The following is a 17,225-nucleotide window of genomic DNA, read 5'->3' on the forward strand; positions in this document are numbered from 1 at the left end:
AAAACCTCAGGCAGAGTTCAGTTTAAAGCTGTTTTTCATACTTTTTAAAATTTTTCATTTAGCTTTATTTCCTGAACTGCTGAATCATTTATGGAATGAGAATCTTAACACTGCTTGCAAATCACACTTGAATTTTCAGTTGCAAGGGCAGTTTGCATGAGCCTCCAGCAGAGAAGAGAAATGGGGGTTAGTTACATGCATCCTCTGTCAGTGGCCTTTGCTTGGTGACATTTAATAAGCTGTCATCCAGCCACATGCCTGTGTCACTTTTCTGGAACCTTAGTACAATGCCCACTTGTTGCCTAGCTCCTTGGTGAGACATAACACACTCCGCTGCCCGATTAAGCACAGCTGATATTTTTGTTTTGCTGCTATCAATTGTAGATTTCTAATTTTTATTTAAAGGACAACAACTGGTTTGTGTTGCCTGTTTATTAAATTTATGAAACCAAATAAAATTGAATTCTGGAATTCTTGCCTTAAAAGATTTCTGGGCACACATACAATTGTTTTTAACATCATATGTTATAAAAATATCAGTAGCTCCCTAAGGTCTCCAGCCTGGAAAATTCCACTGGGTTCTCTTCCACTATTAGAAAGGAAGCCAAAAAGGTTCAATCTCTTGTGAAAAGGGGATGGGGCATTTTAAAGTTATCAGCAAGAAAATATTCTTCAAGGCATTTTTGCCAGCAAATTTTAATAGAAGCACTCTTGCCCTAAAATATCTCTATCACTTGTGTGGGCCAAAATGTATTTTTTTTACTCATTTGGCAAATTCTCTTATGTACTGAATCTCTCCTATGTGCCATGCAGCATGCCAAGCTCTGGGGATAAAAGATAAACATAACTGAAAAAAATCACAAATGTGTCAGAAACAGATCTCATTCTCAAAATGTTTGTATGCTCTCAGGGAGTTTACAATTAAATGAGAAAGGTAAGAGGAACACACAAATGCACACTTAACTCTACAGAGAGAAAGGAAACTAACACATAATGAGCACTTATCATGGGGCCAAGTTCATTTCCATGTTTTATCTCTGTTAATCTTCACAGCAACCCTGTCAGGTAGATACCATTGTTACCCATACTCTATAAATGATGAAATGGGGACTCTGAGAGATTGAAAAACTTGCCCCTATCCCTTGACTATATTTCATGTTATATACTATTGTGTAGCTAAGGATGACCATACTCAAAACTTCTGGACTCTTTTCACCCATGTTTTTTGGACTGCAAAATAGCATGACTACTACAAGTTAGAAAACAGATGAATGCAGAGTAGAGGTACCTGAGGCTGGAGGAGAGATAGCCAGTTTGCTATAGCTCATGCAGAGCCAAGATAGTTTCTGACTAAGGTTTGGATGGGGAGCTTTTACAGTGAATATGCTAGGAATTCTCTTCTCCACCAAGATAAAAATCTTTCTAGACTTCATTGTGGGAGAGCACAGGAGATGTGGTAAACTCAAAGTAATTAGAGCTTTATTCACATAGTATTTTACAGGTGAAAGACTAGCTTTGGAAACTAGCTAATTTGCCAGCTGATAGTTCCCCCAAACTCATGCCAAACAGCATGAAGAGTCTCAGAGTTGTTCAGAGCCTTCCCAGAAGACTCCAAATTCCCGATTAAACTGGTGTTCCCTTACTTGGAATCAAAAGATTATGGAAATTTTGAACTTGAAGAGACCTTAAGGATCACAGTCCAATTCAGTTTATAGCTACTGAAACACAGATATGGTTCTGCATGACTCTGTATGCAGTGTCCCTGTTATTAGTGGTTTTCCCTTTTTTCAATTTTACCAACCAGTAAAAACTCCCACCTAACGTTAGAACCTTGCCAACGTTAAATTTAGGCAAGTAAGGATGATATATGTAAATTATCTAATATTACTCTCACTTTTAAAAGATAAGGACTTTAAAAAAAAATCAGGAAGGAAACAGTTTTATAACATGGAACAGCCTTTCCCAAGAAAACAACAGTTGGCAACATAAAAACACCCTATCAAAAATACTGATAACAGAATTAAAATCTTTGCATAAGTAAAAATAGCACAAGGTTTTGTTTTGCAAGTATTTCAACATTACCATTAAAACTTTTATGTAGTTGTCAGTTTAGGAATTTGTATTTCTCAATACAACCAGAAGTAGAATTTGTATAATATCTAGGTTATTCTGGTATTTCATTTTATCAGGACCATGTTGGAAACCCAGTTTTACACAGGCATCTTGATCTAAACTGAAGTAATGCTCTTAAAAGATATTTTACCTGATTATTACTCTTCATGATCAATTGAAATAAATAAAGGAATGGCAGCCCCCAAGCTTCCCACTGCTTCTCTTGCCTCCTGCTCATGGATCCAGAAGAAGGGTAATGATGATAAGCCAGGAGTCTTGATGTGAAAGCCATTGGGTGGGGGCTGCAGGATGTTCCCCACTCAGGAGCTTCTCATATCCAGCACAGAGCAGTCATGAATTTATTTGAAAGGTAGAAAACTTTGCATGATTCCACTGTATTAAATCCTAGTGATAGAGGAAATACTGTCTTTTAAAAATTTCTCATCTGAACACTTTCAGGAGAGCAAAAGAAAATTATTGGTGGGGAGAGTGAGTGAAAAGATATTAAAAGTGTGAATAGAAAATTAAAAGTTAACTTTTGGCAACAAACTCTTAGCAACAAAGGAAAGATAGAAATAAGGCTTTCTAGTAAATTAAAACAAGATCACCACTGGGTCCCAAAAGGAAATTTCTTAGATGTGGCAATAATCTGTTTTTGCTCAGTTCCTGTGTTGCAGTCATGCCTAACGTAATGCCTTCAATGCTGAGGTACAGATTTCCCAATGGGAACATAAAGTACTTGGAACTGGTGAGGCCAGTTTTATTGCCCAAAACTATGGCAGGAACTACCCTGGACAGGATGGAGTTCTGATTTTCCACCTGCAAAGCCACAGAGAAGGATATTCCATGTTTTTTTTTAATTTGGTCACCTCATTTGGAAACTCTTACATAGACAAGGACCTTTTAAAAGCTGTCATTTACATGAAAACTAAGTGGTCTCTAGAGAGAACTTTCAAGGCAAATGAGACCTCAGAACTAAAAGGAAAAGCTCAAATAAAAGCCTGCTTAAATTTCAGACCTGTTTATTGATGGACTACCAAAAAAGTACAATGTGGTTTCTAAGACTTGAGTTAGACTTACAGCTACCACACTTACGAGCACTATGGCTTTTAAGACATTGAATTTCTTTTACAGTCTCTAGATTATCTGTAAATAGAAGCACACCTTTATTGAGCATTTCCTCTGTGCTATGTACTATTTAAAGTACTTCACATATATTCATTTATTCTCCATGTCCCCAATGTGGTAAGTACTATAATTTTCTCATTTTAAAGATGAGGACATTGGGGCACAGAGAGGTTAAGTAATGTGCCCAATAAATGGCAACCAAGGGTTGTACCCAATGAGTCTAGGTGGCTAAACTATATGGATATTCAGTATATAAACAGATGCTAAATGAGGTTGAAAAATAAAAATAACAGTGTTAATCGCTGCTCTGCCTACCTTTCCAGCTGTTTCTAGGGTCATATTCATTCTTTTAACATTTACTTAAATTTGGGCACTTTGCTGACAAATAAGACAGTTTCTGTGTCTTTAACAAAGCTAAAAAGGTTAGTTAATCTATAGGCAGTTTTAAAACCTTCAGATAAGGACAACTGTAGAGAGTATGCACAGGATTTGAAAGGTCTGTCCAGGTAGGCAAGTACCTTTGAGGAGGTTACAGCTTAGCTGGAGGAGTTAGGCTGGAGGAGAAGGCAGAAGGATTTGCAGGAGGAAAGGCTATGTGCTAACTAACTCTCTAGTTGTGGGGAAGCACAGCTCTGTATGGCTTAGACAGAGAATGTGCAGGGCTGAGGAAGTGGTAAAAGAAGAGGCTGGAGAGTTAAACAGGAACCACATCATGAAAGGCCTATGCTAAGGAGCTGGCCTTTGTGCTGCAGGCAAGCAGTGGGGAGCTACTAAAGGCTTTTCAATAGGAGATTACGTTATTAGAAGTATGTTTTTGAAAGATAGCTCTGATTTCAGTATGAAGGATGGTTTGGAGGATGGACAAGCTTAAGGACTAGAACCCAAGAGCCAAATGGGAAGCTGCTTTAGTAATCCACATAATAGAGGATAGGGATCTACATTAGGGCAGATCTGGGGAGCAATTAATAAATGTTTGCAAGTTAGATCCAGGGGGCAATTAAAAAATGCTTGCAAGTTAGAATCAACAGGGGTTGGTGGTTGATTGTGGGATGAAGGAGAGGAAGGTTTCAGGCTTGGCCAAGTAGATAGATGGTTGCACCATTCCCTGCGATCAGGAGCATTATCTTATCACATGAAGTAATATATATGAAAGTGCTTTGTAAATTTTAAAGTGCAATATAAATAGGAGTTCTCTTGATTGCAATGAGGGCAGACATGACTATCTTAAAGAAACTCTTACCAGCTGGAAAGACAGACATGCAACCCCTTAATTATAATTATAAAGATATCTACCACTAATAAAAATAACGAACTAAATAGCTAAAGTGTTTTTATGTGCCAAACACTGTTATTAAGAGTTGTACATGTATAATAACTTATTTCATTCTCAAAGAACCTCATTTTAAAGATGAAGTTGAAACAGAGAGAGATTGCCTAATAATGCTGCTGAGAGACAAACCAATGCTGTTTGGCTTCAAAATCTATACTCCTAACCACTATAGTATGCATCTCTCTATATGATAGACCAAAACCAGTTACAAGAAAAGTACAAATACAACTCTGTGTGTAGGGAGGAAAGGTGAAATTAAATAATGAAATCCAGAGTGTAGCAGTGAGAAGCAGCATTTTTGCTTTTTAAAAAGGCATTTCATTGTTTAGAGCAGACCTACATTCAATTCTAAGACTTAATTCTGTGCTTGGAGTTCTCATCTTCAGTTATTCTGTAAAATTGTAATGTGCTGTTTTTGTCACTAGATGTTGCTCATGCAATGGTTCTTAATATCTAGCCTTGTTCCTGAGAGGCATTACCTTCTCCAGTGATTTGGGAAATTGAGAAATTCGAGACTACTTCCAAAAGTTTGTGAAAGGATTTGTGTTATCTTTTAATTCTGTTTGTCCACGACCTTTTGGAAGTACCCTTGTACATCAGTTTTCATGATCGATCAAGTGTTTCATCACTTTCATGCCACTTTATTCTTAATTAGTAATGTATCAAATTATGATTAAAAAATTCAGAATTAGTTACATAAATAACCTATACTCAAACAGGAGTTTTTTGTTTTGTTGCTTTCCTGATCCTTACTATACATTATCTGTAAGTTATTTGATAATTTCTCTAGCAGCTATTATCTGACATACATTATTAGCTTTTGCAGCTCAAAACCTTTAAGGGAGTCAGTGGTGAGGATCTGCAAATCCATCTCTTGCTTCTGAATATTCTGCTCTCCTAAACTTCAAAAGTTCCATAATGATCAAGTCCTGTTGACATTGTGCCCTGTTAATGTTTGTTTACATCCCTTTAATCATTAGTTTGTGCAGTTTTATTAACTCCCCAATTCATTTAACAATACATCAGCTCTAGGTACTACACATGCATGAGATTTGCTTATACCATGTAGCTTTCATCAGATATTTAGATGCCAGGAAATCCAGGAGACATAGAAGATCTGCTTAACTCTAAACCCATTACTTTGTCCCCCAACTCACCCTGATGTCTTATGAACAATGTGAACTTCACGTCAGAAATCTGAACAAGCAGCAACATCTTTTACCATCTCCAAGTTCACTTAAAGAAAATAGCTTGGGAAGGGACAGTTTTGATACAGTTCACCACACGACATTTATCACTGCTCCTCTCTTCATTCTTTACTCTGTCTTTCCTTTTGGCTACTCTCCAAGTACCCAGACATCCTTCCTTTGGCTCCCTATATATATATATATTGCCACCAAAGGAAGCCATCCCCTGTCATTGCCTTAACTATCCCTAATATTGGAGGTAACTCCCAAATCTGTAGCTCTAATTTCCATATTTCAGTCTTCCTGCTTGATGTCTCTACGTGGATGACAATGACCTTAAAACTCAACCTTAAAAACTCAACGAGAACCTTAAAACTCCCCCAACTCCTCCTTACTTTATTTCTATTCATGACTCCACCATTTTCTCAGATGCCTCTTTTTAAAATTGAAAATAGTATTTCTTTATGACCCCTTACTCAATTAGAAGCCAAGTTCTGGTAAGACCTCTGGAGTTTCTTAGCTTGTCTCTTCCTGTTTGTTTCTTGGCCTTACCTATCCCTTCTTATCTGAATAACTGCAATTATACCCCTAACTATTCCTTCTGGGTATTTCCTCTCTCCAGTCCATCCTCGGTGTCCACAGCATTTTACTTTCCAAAACACTTTTCTGTTTGCCTATCCTATTTCCCATCTCACTAAAAACTTATAGAGACTCATTTCTTCTCGGTGAGTTAAGCACCAGCTCTATAGTCTTTGTCCAGACTGCTCATAATATGGGTGTGGGCGGCCTTCTAGCCTTATCCTCTACAAACATCTGTAGTTAATTTGCTTGGTTCTACCCAGACAGCCACCAAGCATCTCCATAAGCGTGTTCAGTATCGTCCCATTTCAATGCCTTCGTTCTTGCCATTTCTCTCATTGGTGGTATCTACCATTCCTGCCTTTTTTAAAGCCTGCACTTCAAAGTTCGTCTCAAACACCACCCACTCAATAACCTTTCTTATTTTCTCTAAATCGTAATTGTCACCTCTCCTTTGGATCACATTCAGTATCCATTGTTTGTGTTTCTCATTCTATACTTATAATGTTTATTACAGTATTTTGAATATTTACCTATCTCCCCTACTATGTTTTAGCTTGGGGGTTCATGGATTCTGTATAATTTGATTTGTCGAATATTCAGGGTTATCATAAAATAGGAAGCATAGTAATTAAAAGCACAAATTTTTTGAATCAAACAGTCTCAGTTCTTCCAGTTGTTAGCTATGTGCTAGTTAAGTAGCTGCTTAACTGCTCTGAGCCATGATGACATCTGTAAAATGGGAATATTAGGAGTACATGCCTCACAGCCTTGTTATAAGAATTAAATGGGATAGTACAAGTAAAGTGCTTAGCACAGGCCTCACACACAATAATCATACAAAGGATGTTTACTCTTGTCAGAATTCTCTTTATCGTGAGTACTCAAGAAGTTTGCTAGATTAAATTGAAGGGGGACTTCTAGCTAAAGACAAAGGTGGAAAGAAAAGGATTAAGACCCCACATTAAAAGCTTTGCTAGAGAAGAGCCTATGCTACAGGTGTATGCATGTGTTATTCAACTCTGGATCCCCAGGCACCAGATAGTGCCTGGTAAACGGCAGGTGCTTAATAATTTTTGATTGCACTCACATTTTTAATGAATAAGGTGTCATGCTTGTGTGGCAATCATGAGGGGAGAGAAGGTAGGCCAGATGGTGAGAGCAGCTCATTGTTGCCAACTTCTGTGCTGCTGTTGTGATTCACACCATGATAGCAAATGGCCCTTATTTTGTGCAGCTTGGGCAAACATGTTTTCTAATATCGTCAATGGAGAGCTTGCTGAATGTGGACTTAAGTAGATTTACTGTAGCATGTGCCAGACAGAGAGAGAGACAGACAGACACAGAGAGAATGCACTCCTGAAAACACATTTTTGACTGTTCCTAAGTACAGATTTACATAACACTGGGTATAGTTTAATCAGGTCTTTGGGACAAAATGAGTAACAGTGGTACCCTTATAGTAGGTTCATTCTGTACACACCCATTAAAAGCTTTTTCTTGGGTACTTTAAGAAAAAAGTTGTATTAAAAACAAAAAGTAATGGGATTCCCAGACAGAAATCTGTGTTTAAATGGCATTAAAGCTGTGGTTCAAATCAACAAAAGCCAGGAAATCCAAAGTTAACCTTTATCCAGACTGTAATACCATTTTTTCCAACTCTGTGTGTGCCTGTGAGCAGCCCTCCCTTTGTGTTTCCTGGCTCTGGCAAACAAAATCCACAAATCGCTTTGAATTACTGTACTCTGGGTCTGCTGTTTCATGGAATATACCCTGAGGATATACACTTACTTGCAAATGCTTTTATTTGTAGTCCCTGTAAATCCAGGAGTCATGAACCTGGTACTATTTTTTTTCTTTCAAGCTCTCAGGATCCTCATTTTTGCCTAATTATGAGTTCTGCCTTATGTCCAAGTAGAAGGACTTGTATAGCATTTGTGTTGCTAACATTGACAAAGTTTAATATTACAACTTATATGTCACAGTTATAATTCAAATGCATTTTAAAAATGCTTCTTTTCTCTCTTTTAACCAGACATGGCGATGACTTGATTGTAACTCCTTTTGCCCAGGTATGTATCATGCTGGCCCTGGCTTGCTCTCACTCTGTTCCTGGGTGTGGTTTCTAAATGTGGCCTCTGAACCTGGGCATTTGTCTCCTTTTGTCCCTAACCATTTGAAACATTCTCTTTATAGGTACTTGCCAGTTTGCGAAGTGTGAGAAACAACTTCATGGTATTGACAAACCTTCATGGAACATCCAACAAGTAAGCATTGACTTTCTGTGGAGTTATGAATCCTTTCCATAAAGGCAAAAAGCACTGAACAGCATTTTAAAGATATGACTATTCTGTGGCAATTTGCCCTACGAGCTAAATTAGGATACACAATGAAATTTGAAAATAGGATGGAGCACCACAGTGTTTTAGAACTGGTAAAATGTTAGATCTAACCTCTGTATTTGCAACTTTAGGCAGTAATGGCCATAAATTCTATTAAAATTCTTCCTGAATAGCTATTAATGAATTCAGAGATTCAAACTTAAAATTAAGGTACCAAAATGTTTTAAGCCTAAGTTGTCTATTTTCTGATAATATATAAACTTGGTTCATGAAGTCTGATGAAGAAGAGTGGGATTATCTCCTCCTCTGCCACTGACTAACTACAGGACCTTGGTCATTTCCATTAACATTGCTGATCCTTGCTCTCTTCACCTATAAAATGAAGAGTTTGAACTTGATATTCTCTGTAGTAACTTTCTGCTCCAAAATTATTTCAATCTATGAGCCTAATCTAAGTCCTGTGCAGTTCACTCTTCTGCATGTTTTAAAAGATCATTGCAGAACTCATTAGAATCCGTGATCCTGGAATGACAGGGCTAGAGAAGGCCTTTGAGGCCACTGATTCAACCTCTGTTTTACAGAAGGAGAAACCATTGCCCTTAGGAACCCAACAACTTGCCAATAATCATGCCATAAGTTAAAGACTCATCAGGGACAAAACTTAAATCTCCTGATTTTTCAGCCAGTGTTCATTACAGAGTACCCTATCTCGCCAGTCTTGTGACATTATTTATCAACCCTCTATTTTATTTATGTCCAAATTTTGATAAAGTGATCTTGTTGAAAGTGAGAGCAAGCCCTGCTTTGAATATTTACATTTCCTCTCACTGTCCTGTAACTTGTTACTAAGCCACCTTGTGAAAGGGGTTTGCCTACCCCATGGAGTCTTTCCCACCAGTGATCTCTCCTCTGAACTGTTCTTTAGATTTTCACCAGAGTGAACATTCTCACCTTGGTTTGACAGGTTGATCTCTGGCTTGAGGCATTGCAGTGGTCCACTCTTACGGTTAAGATAAAGTTTAAGGACTGATGCTTGGCACCCAGGGCACCTCACTACCCAAGTTCTTGTGCTTGATAGTTGACTGGGTTTTATATTAATGAAATGTACAAGAAATCTAGAGGCTTGTCCCAGCTTCTTTTGGAGTGGTACTGCCTGTTTATTCATTAATTAATTCAACAAGTATTTATTTAGTGCATATTATTCTTTCATGCATGCATGTATGCATTTAACAAGTACTTACTGAGCACCCACTTTGTACCAGGCACTGATGATATAACAGTGAACGAAACAGACAAGTTGTCTGCCCTTTCAGGGCTTCTGTTCTAATAGGAAGTGCTGGGGATACAGTGGTGAACAATCAGACCAGGTCTCTAGCCACATGGGATTATGCTCAGCAATTGTGGTCTAGTCACTCCTTGCATGCTCTCTTCTCCATCCTAATTAGGGACTTACCCTTTTCTGTTCCTTAAGATGCCTCTTTCCACCTGCCAGTGTCTGTTTGGTCAAATCCTGACTGTATTTTACAACACATCTCTAACATCACCTTCACTAAGAGGCTTTCCCTGACCCCACCAAGCCTGGCTGAGCAGCCCTCACTTGGCTCCAGAGTACACTGCAAACCTTATCACATTCTCTTTATGGATCTTTGCCACCACTAGACTGTGTGCCCCTTAAGAGTGAGAATTGCTGACCACACAGCTTGTGCTCCATAAATATTCACCATAATAGACGAATTTATGAATAAATAATTGTTGGAGGAAAGACCACCAATTATTTAGAAGGTTATTTATTTTAGCAGTAATCCCTTCCCTATCCCCACCTTTTTATTTCCTTTATAGAATGTGGCCTCTAGAGCCATACTTACTGGCTTCATAACCTAATGCTCCCATTTGAAAATTATGTCCTTGGGCAAGTTAATCACCCTCTCCATATCTCAGTGTCCTAATCTGTAAAATAGGGCTTTCGTGAGGATTAAATGAGTTGATATTTGTAAAGCACTTAAAACAGTATCTAGCACAGTAAATGTGAGTTATTATAATTTATAGTTATATTTCTCTTGCTGAATGCAGAAGCAGTGTGACACTTTGAGGTTTTCACACCCATTATCTCAGTTATAATCACCATAAATGATATTCTAAGGTATTGTTACCTTTACCCTATGGATAAGGAAACACCTTAGGGAGATTAAATGATTAGGGCAAGAACATGCCACTGCTGGGAAACATCAGAGCTGAACATGAAACCTGGCATCTGACTCTCATTGCTGTGCTTTTTCTATTTACTGCATCTGTTACGTCCTCGGGTTATGGGAAGAAGTCCCTGGAGGGCTTTGGAACCAAAAGACATTTAGGAAGAATGTATGGAATAGATGAAGGACAGAGAGTCTGAAGCAGAGACATTAGCTTAGACAGTGTTTTCAGGAATTAAAATGTGAGGGTGAAACCCTGGACCAGAATGGTGAAGTTGGGAATGGGAAGGAAGGGATTCATAAGGATACATTTCAAAGTCTTCTTTATCATAGCTGGACTCAGAACTGTTATATTGCATCGCTCCAAGGAGAAGGTGGGACCAAGGTGGTGTTTTTAGTCTTACTTGTTAGCATGGGCTTGGGGGTTCTTCCTCTTTTAGTAGTATTGAGCATTCATCCTAACTCTGCTGATTAATGACTTATGTCATTTGAAACTACCTTCTCAAGAATCAGGCCTTTCCATAGCCTTGGAGGTTTGGGGCCACATGAACTTTCAGGAACCAAGTACCAAAAGACCATAATTGCCATACACAGACTGACCCAGAGCCCATTTTCACACTCTGGCTGAGGACCACCCCTCAAATCATGGCCCTTTGTGTCACCTTTGATCCAAAGCAAACCGTATTTATCAAACAGAATAGGCCTCCAGCAGTAAGACAGTTTCATCTGATGATCTTTCTAAAATCCATGCCCATATTTGTACACAGTTGATTCTATTATTGATTCCAGGTACTTCCTTATAACCAACACCAACCAACAAAATTTAAGGCAGGGTACATCCACCACTAGAGCTTCACTAAAAGGAGTTGAGATTTCTTCAGTCTAGCCCAGGCTGAGACCTGGATGGTGGGTTTCAGCCACAAATGGAGCAGTCTAGCAGGGGCAGGTTAGAAAACTGAGGGTCCATTTAATGTTCTCCACTCTATTCCTAGATAGTCAATACACCCAAACAACTATAAAAGATCCAAGGGAAGGAACTATAGACAAGAATGTCTACCCAGAATGGATACAACATTCTGAGAGCATTCCCCTCCTCCCCACATATTTACTTATCTTAACTGAAGCTAAGATTCATGGAACTCAGAAGCCGCTTTCTGGGGTATTTGACTTGGGGTTCCAAGGTGCCACTCCCCACCTCAAATATAACATTTAAGCAATAATTATGTCATTGGAGTTGTTTTCATGAGACATCTGGATAGTGTGGTTCTTTATATGAAAAGGAACTCCCACATAGAACTATATTTCTCATAAATCAAGATTTGTTTTATCTTTTGACTCTTTGCTCTGCATTAAAGCAGTCCATTGTATGCCTGAGCTTTACCACCCAAAGGGTGAAAATCTCAAAGTTTCTGTTGAGGTGGTTTCCTTGTTCCTCTATGAAGTGTTCCATTGAAGGATGCCTGATTGGGCCTGCATTTCTTGGCTGCAAATTAAAACCTACATTTCCTTTGTCCCAGGAGTTAATTTTGAAAATATGGCTTTCATTTACAGTTGTCAATTCAGATAAGCATCCCTAAAGCATTTGCTAGCTTCAAACAGACTGACGGAATTATCACGTGTGTAAGTGAGAGGGGCCCCCCCATTCAGCAGTATGATCACCAGAGAATACAGCTGGGAGCTAGGAGATGTTTTCCTTTATCATCAGCTCTGTCACCACCATCGAAAATAACTTAACTGTGGCTATCAGGAAATCATGGAACATCTTTGTACAACATTCTTCCAAAGCATAATCTAATCAACATGTAATCTTTGGGAAAGAATTAGTAACCACTTAAAAATTTGTTTTAGTGATACGTGAAGCATTTTTCATTGCTTTATGTACTTTGGCATGGGATTTAAATTAGTTGAGAATCGTAAAATCTTGATCATTCAGAGCTGGAAATAACTTAGCCAAATTTCCTCAGAGTAAGTGAAGAAATACATGTAAAACCACTCACGCAGGACATGGAACATTGTAAATCAGCAGTAAATGTTAGTTACTGCCTTCTCTCCCCAAGTGAGGAAGAAACTGAGAGGTTCTGTGAATTGCCCAGGGCTATACAGTTGGAAAATGCCAGCGCCAGGATTAGGGTTCCTGTCTTCTCATTTATGGTCCAGGTCTCTCTCCACTGTGCTATTTAGGGATGGAGAGTATTAACTGCTGTGGCCATATTATCCTTTCTATTCATATCACCATCTTCAGCAGCCAGTTATACAATTTCTTATCATTCTTTCATAAGTTAGGGACCACTAGAAACCAGGCAACCAATACCATTTTTCTCTGGCACTCATCACAGTTTTCTAACTGGCACTTTCATGCCTTACAAGCAGTAATGCAGCTTCCAGAAGTCATTGATTCATTTAAAGTGTATTGAGCCTCTTTTTTACACCAAGTTTTAAGAATAAGTGATAAACCAAATAAAGATGGTTCCTGCCTTTCCAAGGCTTACACTTAGGGATATTTATCTGAATTAACAACCCTAAATAAAAGCCATATTTTCAAAATGAACTTCTGGGACAAAGGAATTTGTGTAATATGTGTAATTTCCAAGAAGTCAGTGAGAGAATTGGATGCTGTGAGTAGCCATACTATTAAGAAAGTAGAGCTCTCCAACATTTAAGGTCTCCTAGGTCAGTGTTTCCTTTCACAAAAGCCTTCTTCAGAATGCAAGAAAAGATGCAAAATAAACTTATTACGAATGTATTAGTAATCCAATGGATATCTATTGAACACCTATATCATACCAAATATGCCAGATTCCAGGGTTGCAACAATCAATAAGACTCAGTCTTTGCTTAAATTTCTCACAGGTGAGGAGACAGATAGGAAAATAAGAATTGCAGTATAGTGTGAACAGTACAATGATGGGGTCAGGATAGGAAATTACAGACCACAGGTGAGGGCCACTCACAGGAGGGAAGGCTCCTCTGAGGAAGTGATGCCTCAGTGGAATCCTAGGACATGTGAAAGAGTTAGCCACTTAAACAGGAGGAGTAAAGCATTCAACTGAGCAAAATGTATGCAAGGCACAGTCACAAGAGAGCATGCTGTGTTCAGGGAACAGAGAATAGTATGTGGAAGAAACCAAGACTGTATATGAAAAAGAAACCAGATAAAACATTCATATAGAGTATTTGGCTCCTCCAGTCACTTTCATGTCAATGGTTCATTCAACTGGAAGTCCACCTACATTTTTGGAGTTCTACTATTTGCCAGGCAAGTTGGTGGGTCCTGCCAAGGTTATAATGAAAGGGATCAGAACTGAATCCTGCCATCAGTGGGTCACAGATTGCTAGTGAACATAATATGTGCCCATAGGAACTGTAACATGAGGAAATGACTCCTAAGGAACAAATAAAGTTCCACGGGAGATTAGAGGAGGGACGATTTTTGGCTAAGAAGATGGTATCCTTTGGAGAAGATGGCACTCGACCTTTGAAGGTAGGTGATATTTAGTGTGGGAAGAGCTTCCCTGAAAGAGGAATGGTCTGAGTAATGGCAGGTAAGGGCAGCACATGTTCAAGGAAAAAGAAGTAACCAAATTTGGCTTTGGCAAAGTATGAGTCAGGTTTGGCCTCATTCATTCATTCGTTCATTCATTCATTCGGTATTCCATTCAATAAGTATATACTGAGTGCTTGGCATATGAAAGGCCATCCTGGGTACCAGGGATCCAGTAACAAACAAGTTTTTTCCTGCCCACATAAAGTTTACATTAAATCTAAGGAGTTATATGGTAGTATTGAACACTGACCACACAGAGCCTATTTTAATTACAACTTTAAGTAGCTATAGGAAGGAATTCTAAGAGATAAGCTGGAGAAAGTATTTCGAAGCTAGAGAGAAAAGAACTTTGAATGCCATTGTAAGGAGTTTGGAATTTAATCTCTTAATTTTCCTGAAAAACACAGGTGTTATCAGCAGATGGTATACTGGAAAGAGCATGCACTTTAGATTCAGAAAGACTTAGCTTTTAATCCTGGTCATGCCAATTATAAAAAAATGTGTGCTTCAGTATGTTTGTTGACCTCTCTGAGCTTCACTTTTTTATCCTTAAAATGAGATAATACTCCCAATGAAAGCTAAGAAGTGCCTAAACCAGTGTCTAGAAGAGAAAAATGATCATAGGTGATTATTTCCCTTCTCTTGTCACACATGAAAATTTCATGCCATAGAGGGTTTAAAAGTACCATGCCTAGGATCTCCCAGCTAGTAAATTAGAGGACCCTGTCCATAGGTTCTGCAGCTATATGGCATAGTTACTTAGAAGCTAGATTACCCCTTAGGGGATCAGAGATTGATTTGGAGCACTTAAAAACCTAGGAAAATAATTTTGTGACCACACCAGTAGGAAGACCCTTCCTTAGCAAGAACTTTGTAGGCCATCTCTGTCATTTAGAATTTGGCTTCTTTCTCAAACTTGCCTGTGCATGGGAATTCACAGAAGTGAAAAATGCAGATTTCCAGGCCTTGTTCCAGATATACTGAAATAGACTCTTCAGGAATGGGAAAAGGAACTTAATGGCTCTGCAAATGAGTCTGGTGCTCATCCATGCTTGAGAACCACTGGCCCAGAGTCCCACTCTTTTGTTTATTGCTAATATCCTTTTGCTCCTTGATGGTGCAGAGAGTCCTTAATACTAGTGATTCTGAAAATGTGGTCCCAAGACCAACAGCATCAGCATCACCTAGGAACTTGTTAGAGATGCCCTCTCTCAAGCCCACTTCAGGCATACTGAATCAGAAGCTCTGAGGTAGGGTCCAGCAATGTGCTTTAGTAAGGCCTCCAGGTGATTCCGATGCACCCTAAAGTTTGAAGGCACTGCACTGTACTATTCCTGGGTAGGTTCTCCAGCAACGCATGGAAATTCAGAAGACTATGGCAGAAGAAGTTCTGCAAGCCATGAGAAGGATGGTGAGAACAGAAAAATTGGGGGCAAGGGGCAGAGAAATAAAAAGAAACAAAAAGAAGCCCAAGTACTAGTGGAACATGGATTTGTTTGCTCATTTTGTTTTACTTTTGACATCGGCAGGCTTGTTATCATGTACAATGATGTCCCAGTTCCTCCATAAAATGACTGCTGCCTAAGTTAAGCAAGCTGGATTACCATTCCTAGTGGCTGTGTGACCACTGGCAAGTTACTTCACCTCTCTGGGTCTCAGTTCCCTGAGGTACAAAAATTGGGGGGCCTGAAATGGTTGTTATCTAAGGATTCTACTGGCTATAACTTTCTACTGTACTGCCCAAATGAATTGGGATTCACTCTGACATCTGGAGTGATGCCTGAGCAAATGTCTCCTTTTCAGAGGGACTCCTGCAACAGCAAAACCTAAAACAGAGGGGCAGGTTTGGAACCTGGAGTAAACAACTTCCTTCCTGGAGAGTTGGAGCATCCTGAGGCTGTGCAGAGGGAAATTCCAGGCCATCTGGATGTGAGAGAATTGCAGTCATCTGCCCTTGTTACAGGAGTCTGCCTTCCGGAGATAGCATTATGTCACCGATAGCTCATTATGACCTGGAAAACTCCTCAGTGATCATGGGGTTGGGGGTGGGGAAGGAGCAGGTGTTAATACACAGACTCAGTCCTTTTTTTCTCTGTCTCCACAGGAGGTCCCCAGCTGCTAGTCAGCCCCCTGTCTCCAGAGTCAACCTGCAAGGTAGGCCATGTCATAAGGTCCATCTCCTTGTTTTAAAATATTAAATGTGCCTCTTATTAGAACCTTTTTTAAAATAATGGCTTTTGTCTTCACATTGTGGCCCTCCAAAGTATGTCTCTTGGTGACTATTTTCAAAGTCATAATGGAGCTTTACTTCATTCCATGTGACACCAAATTAAAAACAGTATTAACTAATTTGCCCATTGTATGCCCAGACTTTTAGGATGTGGGGGACATGTGGTAATGCTGCTTCCCAGAAGAGGAGCAGGAGGCAGAGCAGTATTGATAGTGCAACTTGACCTCAGCTTGCTGGCCCCCATGAACTTCAGGAGAGCTGAGCTCAAAGACCCCAAGGTGCCCCACATTGACTTGAGGGCCCCCAAGAGTATGATAGTGATTTTCCTCTTTGCGTCAACTATAGATTCTACTTGAATTTACATCCTTTCCAGGTGTGAAACCAAAGGCTCTTCCAGGTCACAAATCATTTCTCTTGGAGGTCATCCAACTTTGTTCCTCAAAGGTGCTTTTTTAAAACACAAAAACTGTGCATCTGCTTTTTGTAGTGTTTAGACCTGCAGAGAGGAAGGGCCACTTTGAAGGAACACCATGGAGATGTTTTTTCCCTTCAGTCTGTCCCCACTGTTATAGTATTGGATTTAA

At 39.2% G+C, this 17,225-nt stretch overlaps 1 protein-coding gene across 2 annotated transcripts in view; it reads left to right on the forward strand.

Annotated features, from left to right (window-relative positions):
* PDE4B (phosphodiesterase 4B) overlaps positions 1–17,225 on the forward strand; it is a 432,241-nt gene that overhangs the window by 305,719 nt on the left and 109,297 nt on the right. For both annotated transcript variants that reach the window (XM_063107070.1, XM_063107071.1), the window contains 3 exons: positions 8,372–8,408; positions 8,533–8,603; positions 16,516–16,565. In XM_063107070.1, the coding sequence (XP_062963140.1) occupies positions 8,372–8,408; positions 8,533–8,603; positions 16,516–16,565 (158 nt within the window). The remainder of the gene's footprint in view (positions 1–8,371; positions 8,409–8,532; positions 8,604–16,515; positions 16,566–17,225) is intronic.

The sequence above is a fragment of the Cynocephalus volans genome, chromosome 8 (assembly GCF_027409185.1).
Source record: "Cynocephalus volans isolate mCynVol1 chromosome 8, mCynVol1.pri, whole genome shotgun sequence".
In the NCBI taxonomy this organism is placed as follows: Eukaryota; Metazoa; Chordata; class Mammalia; order Dermoptera; family Cynocephalidae; genus Cynocephalus; species Cynocephalus volans.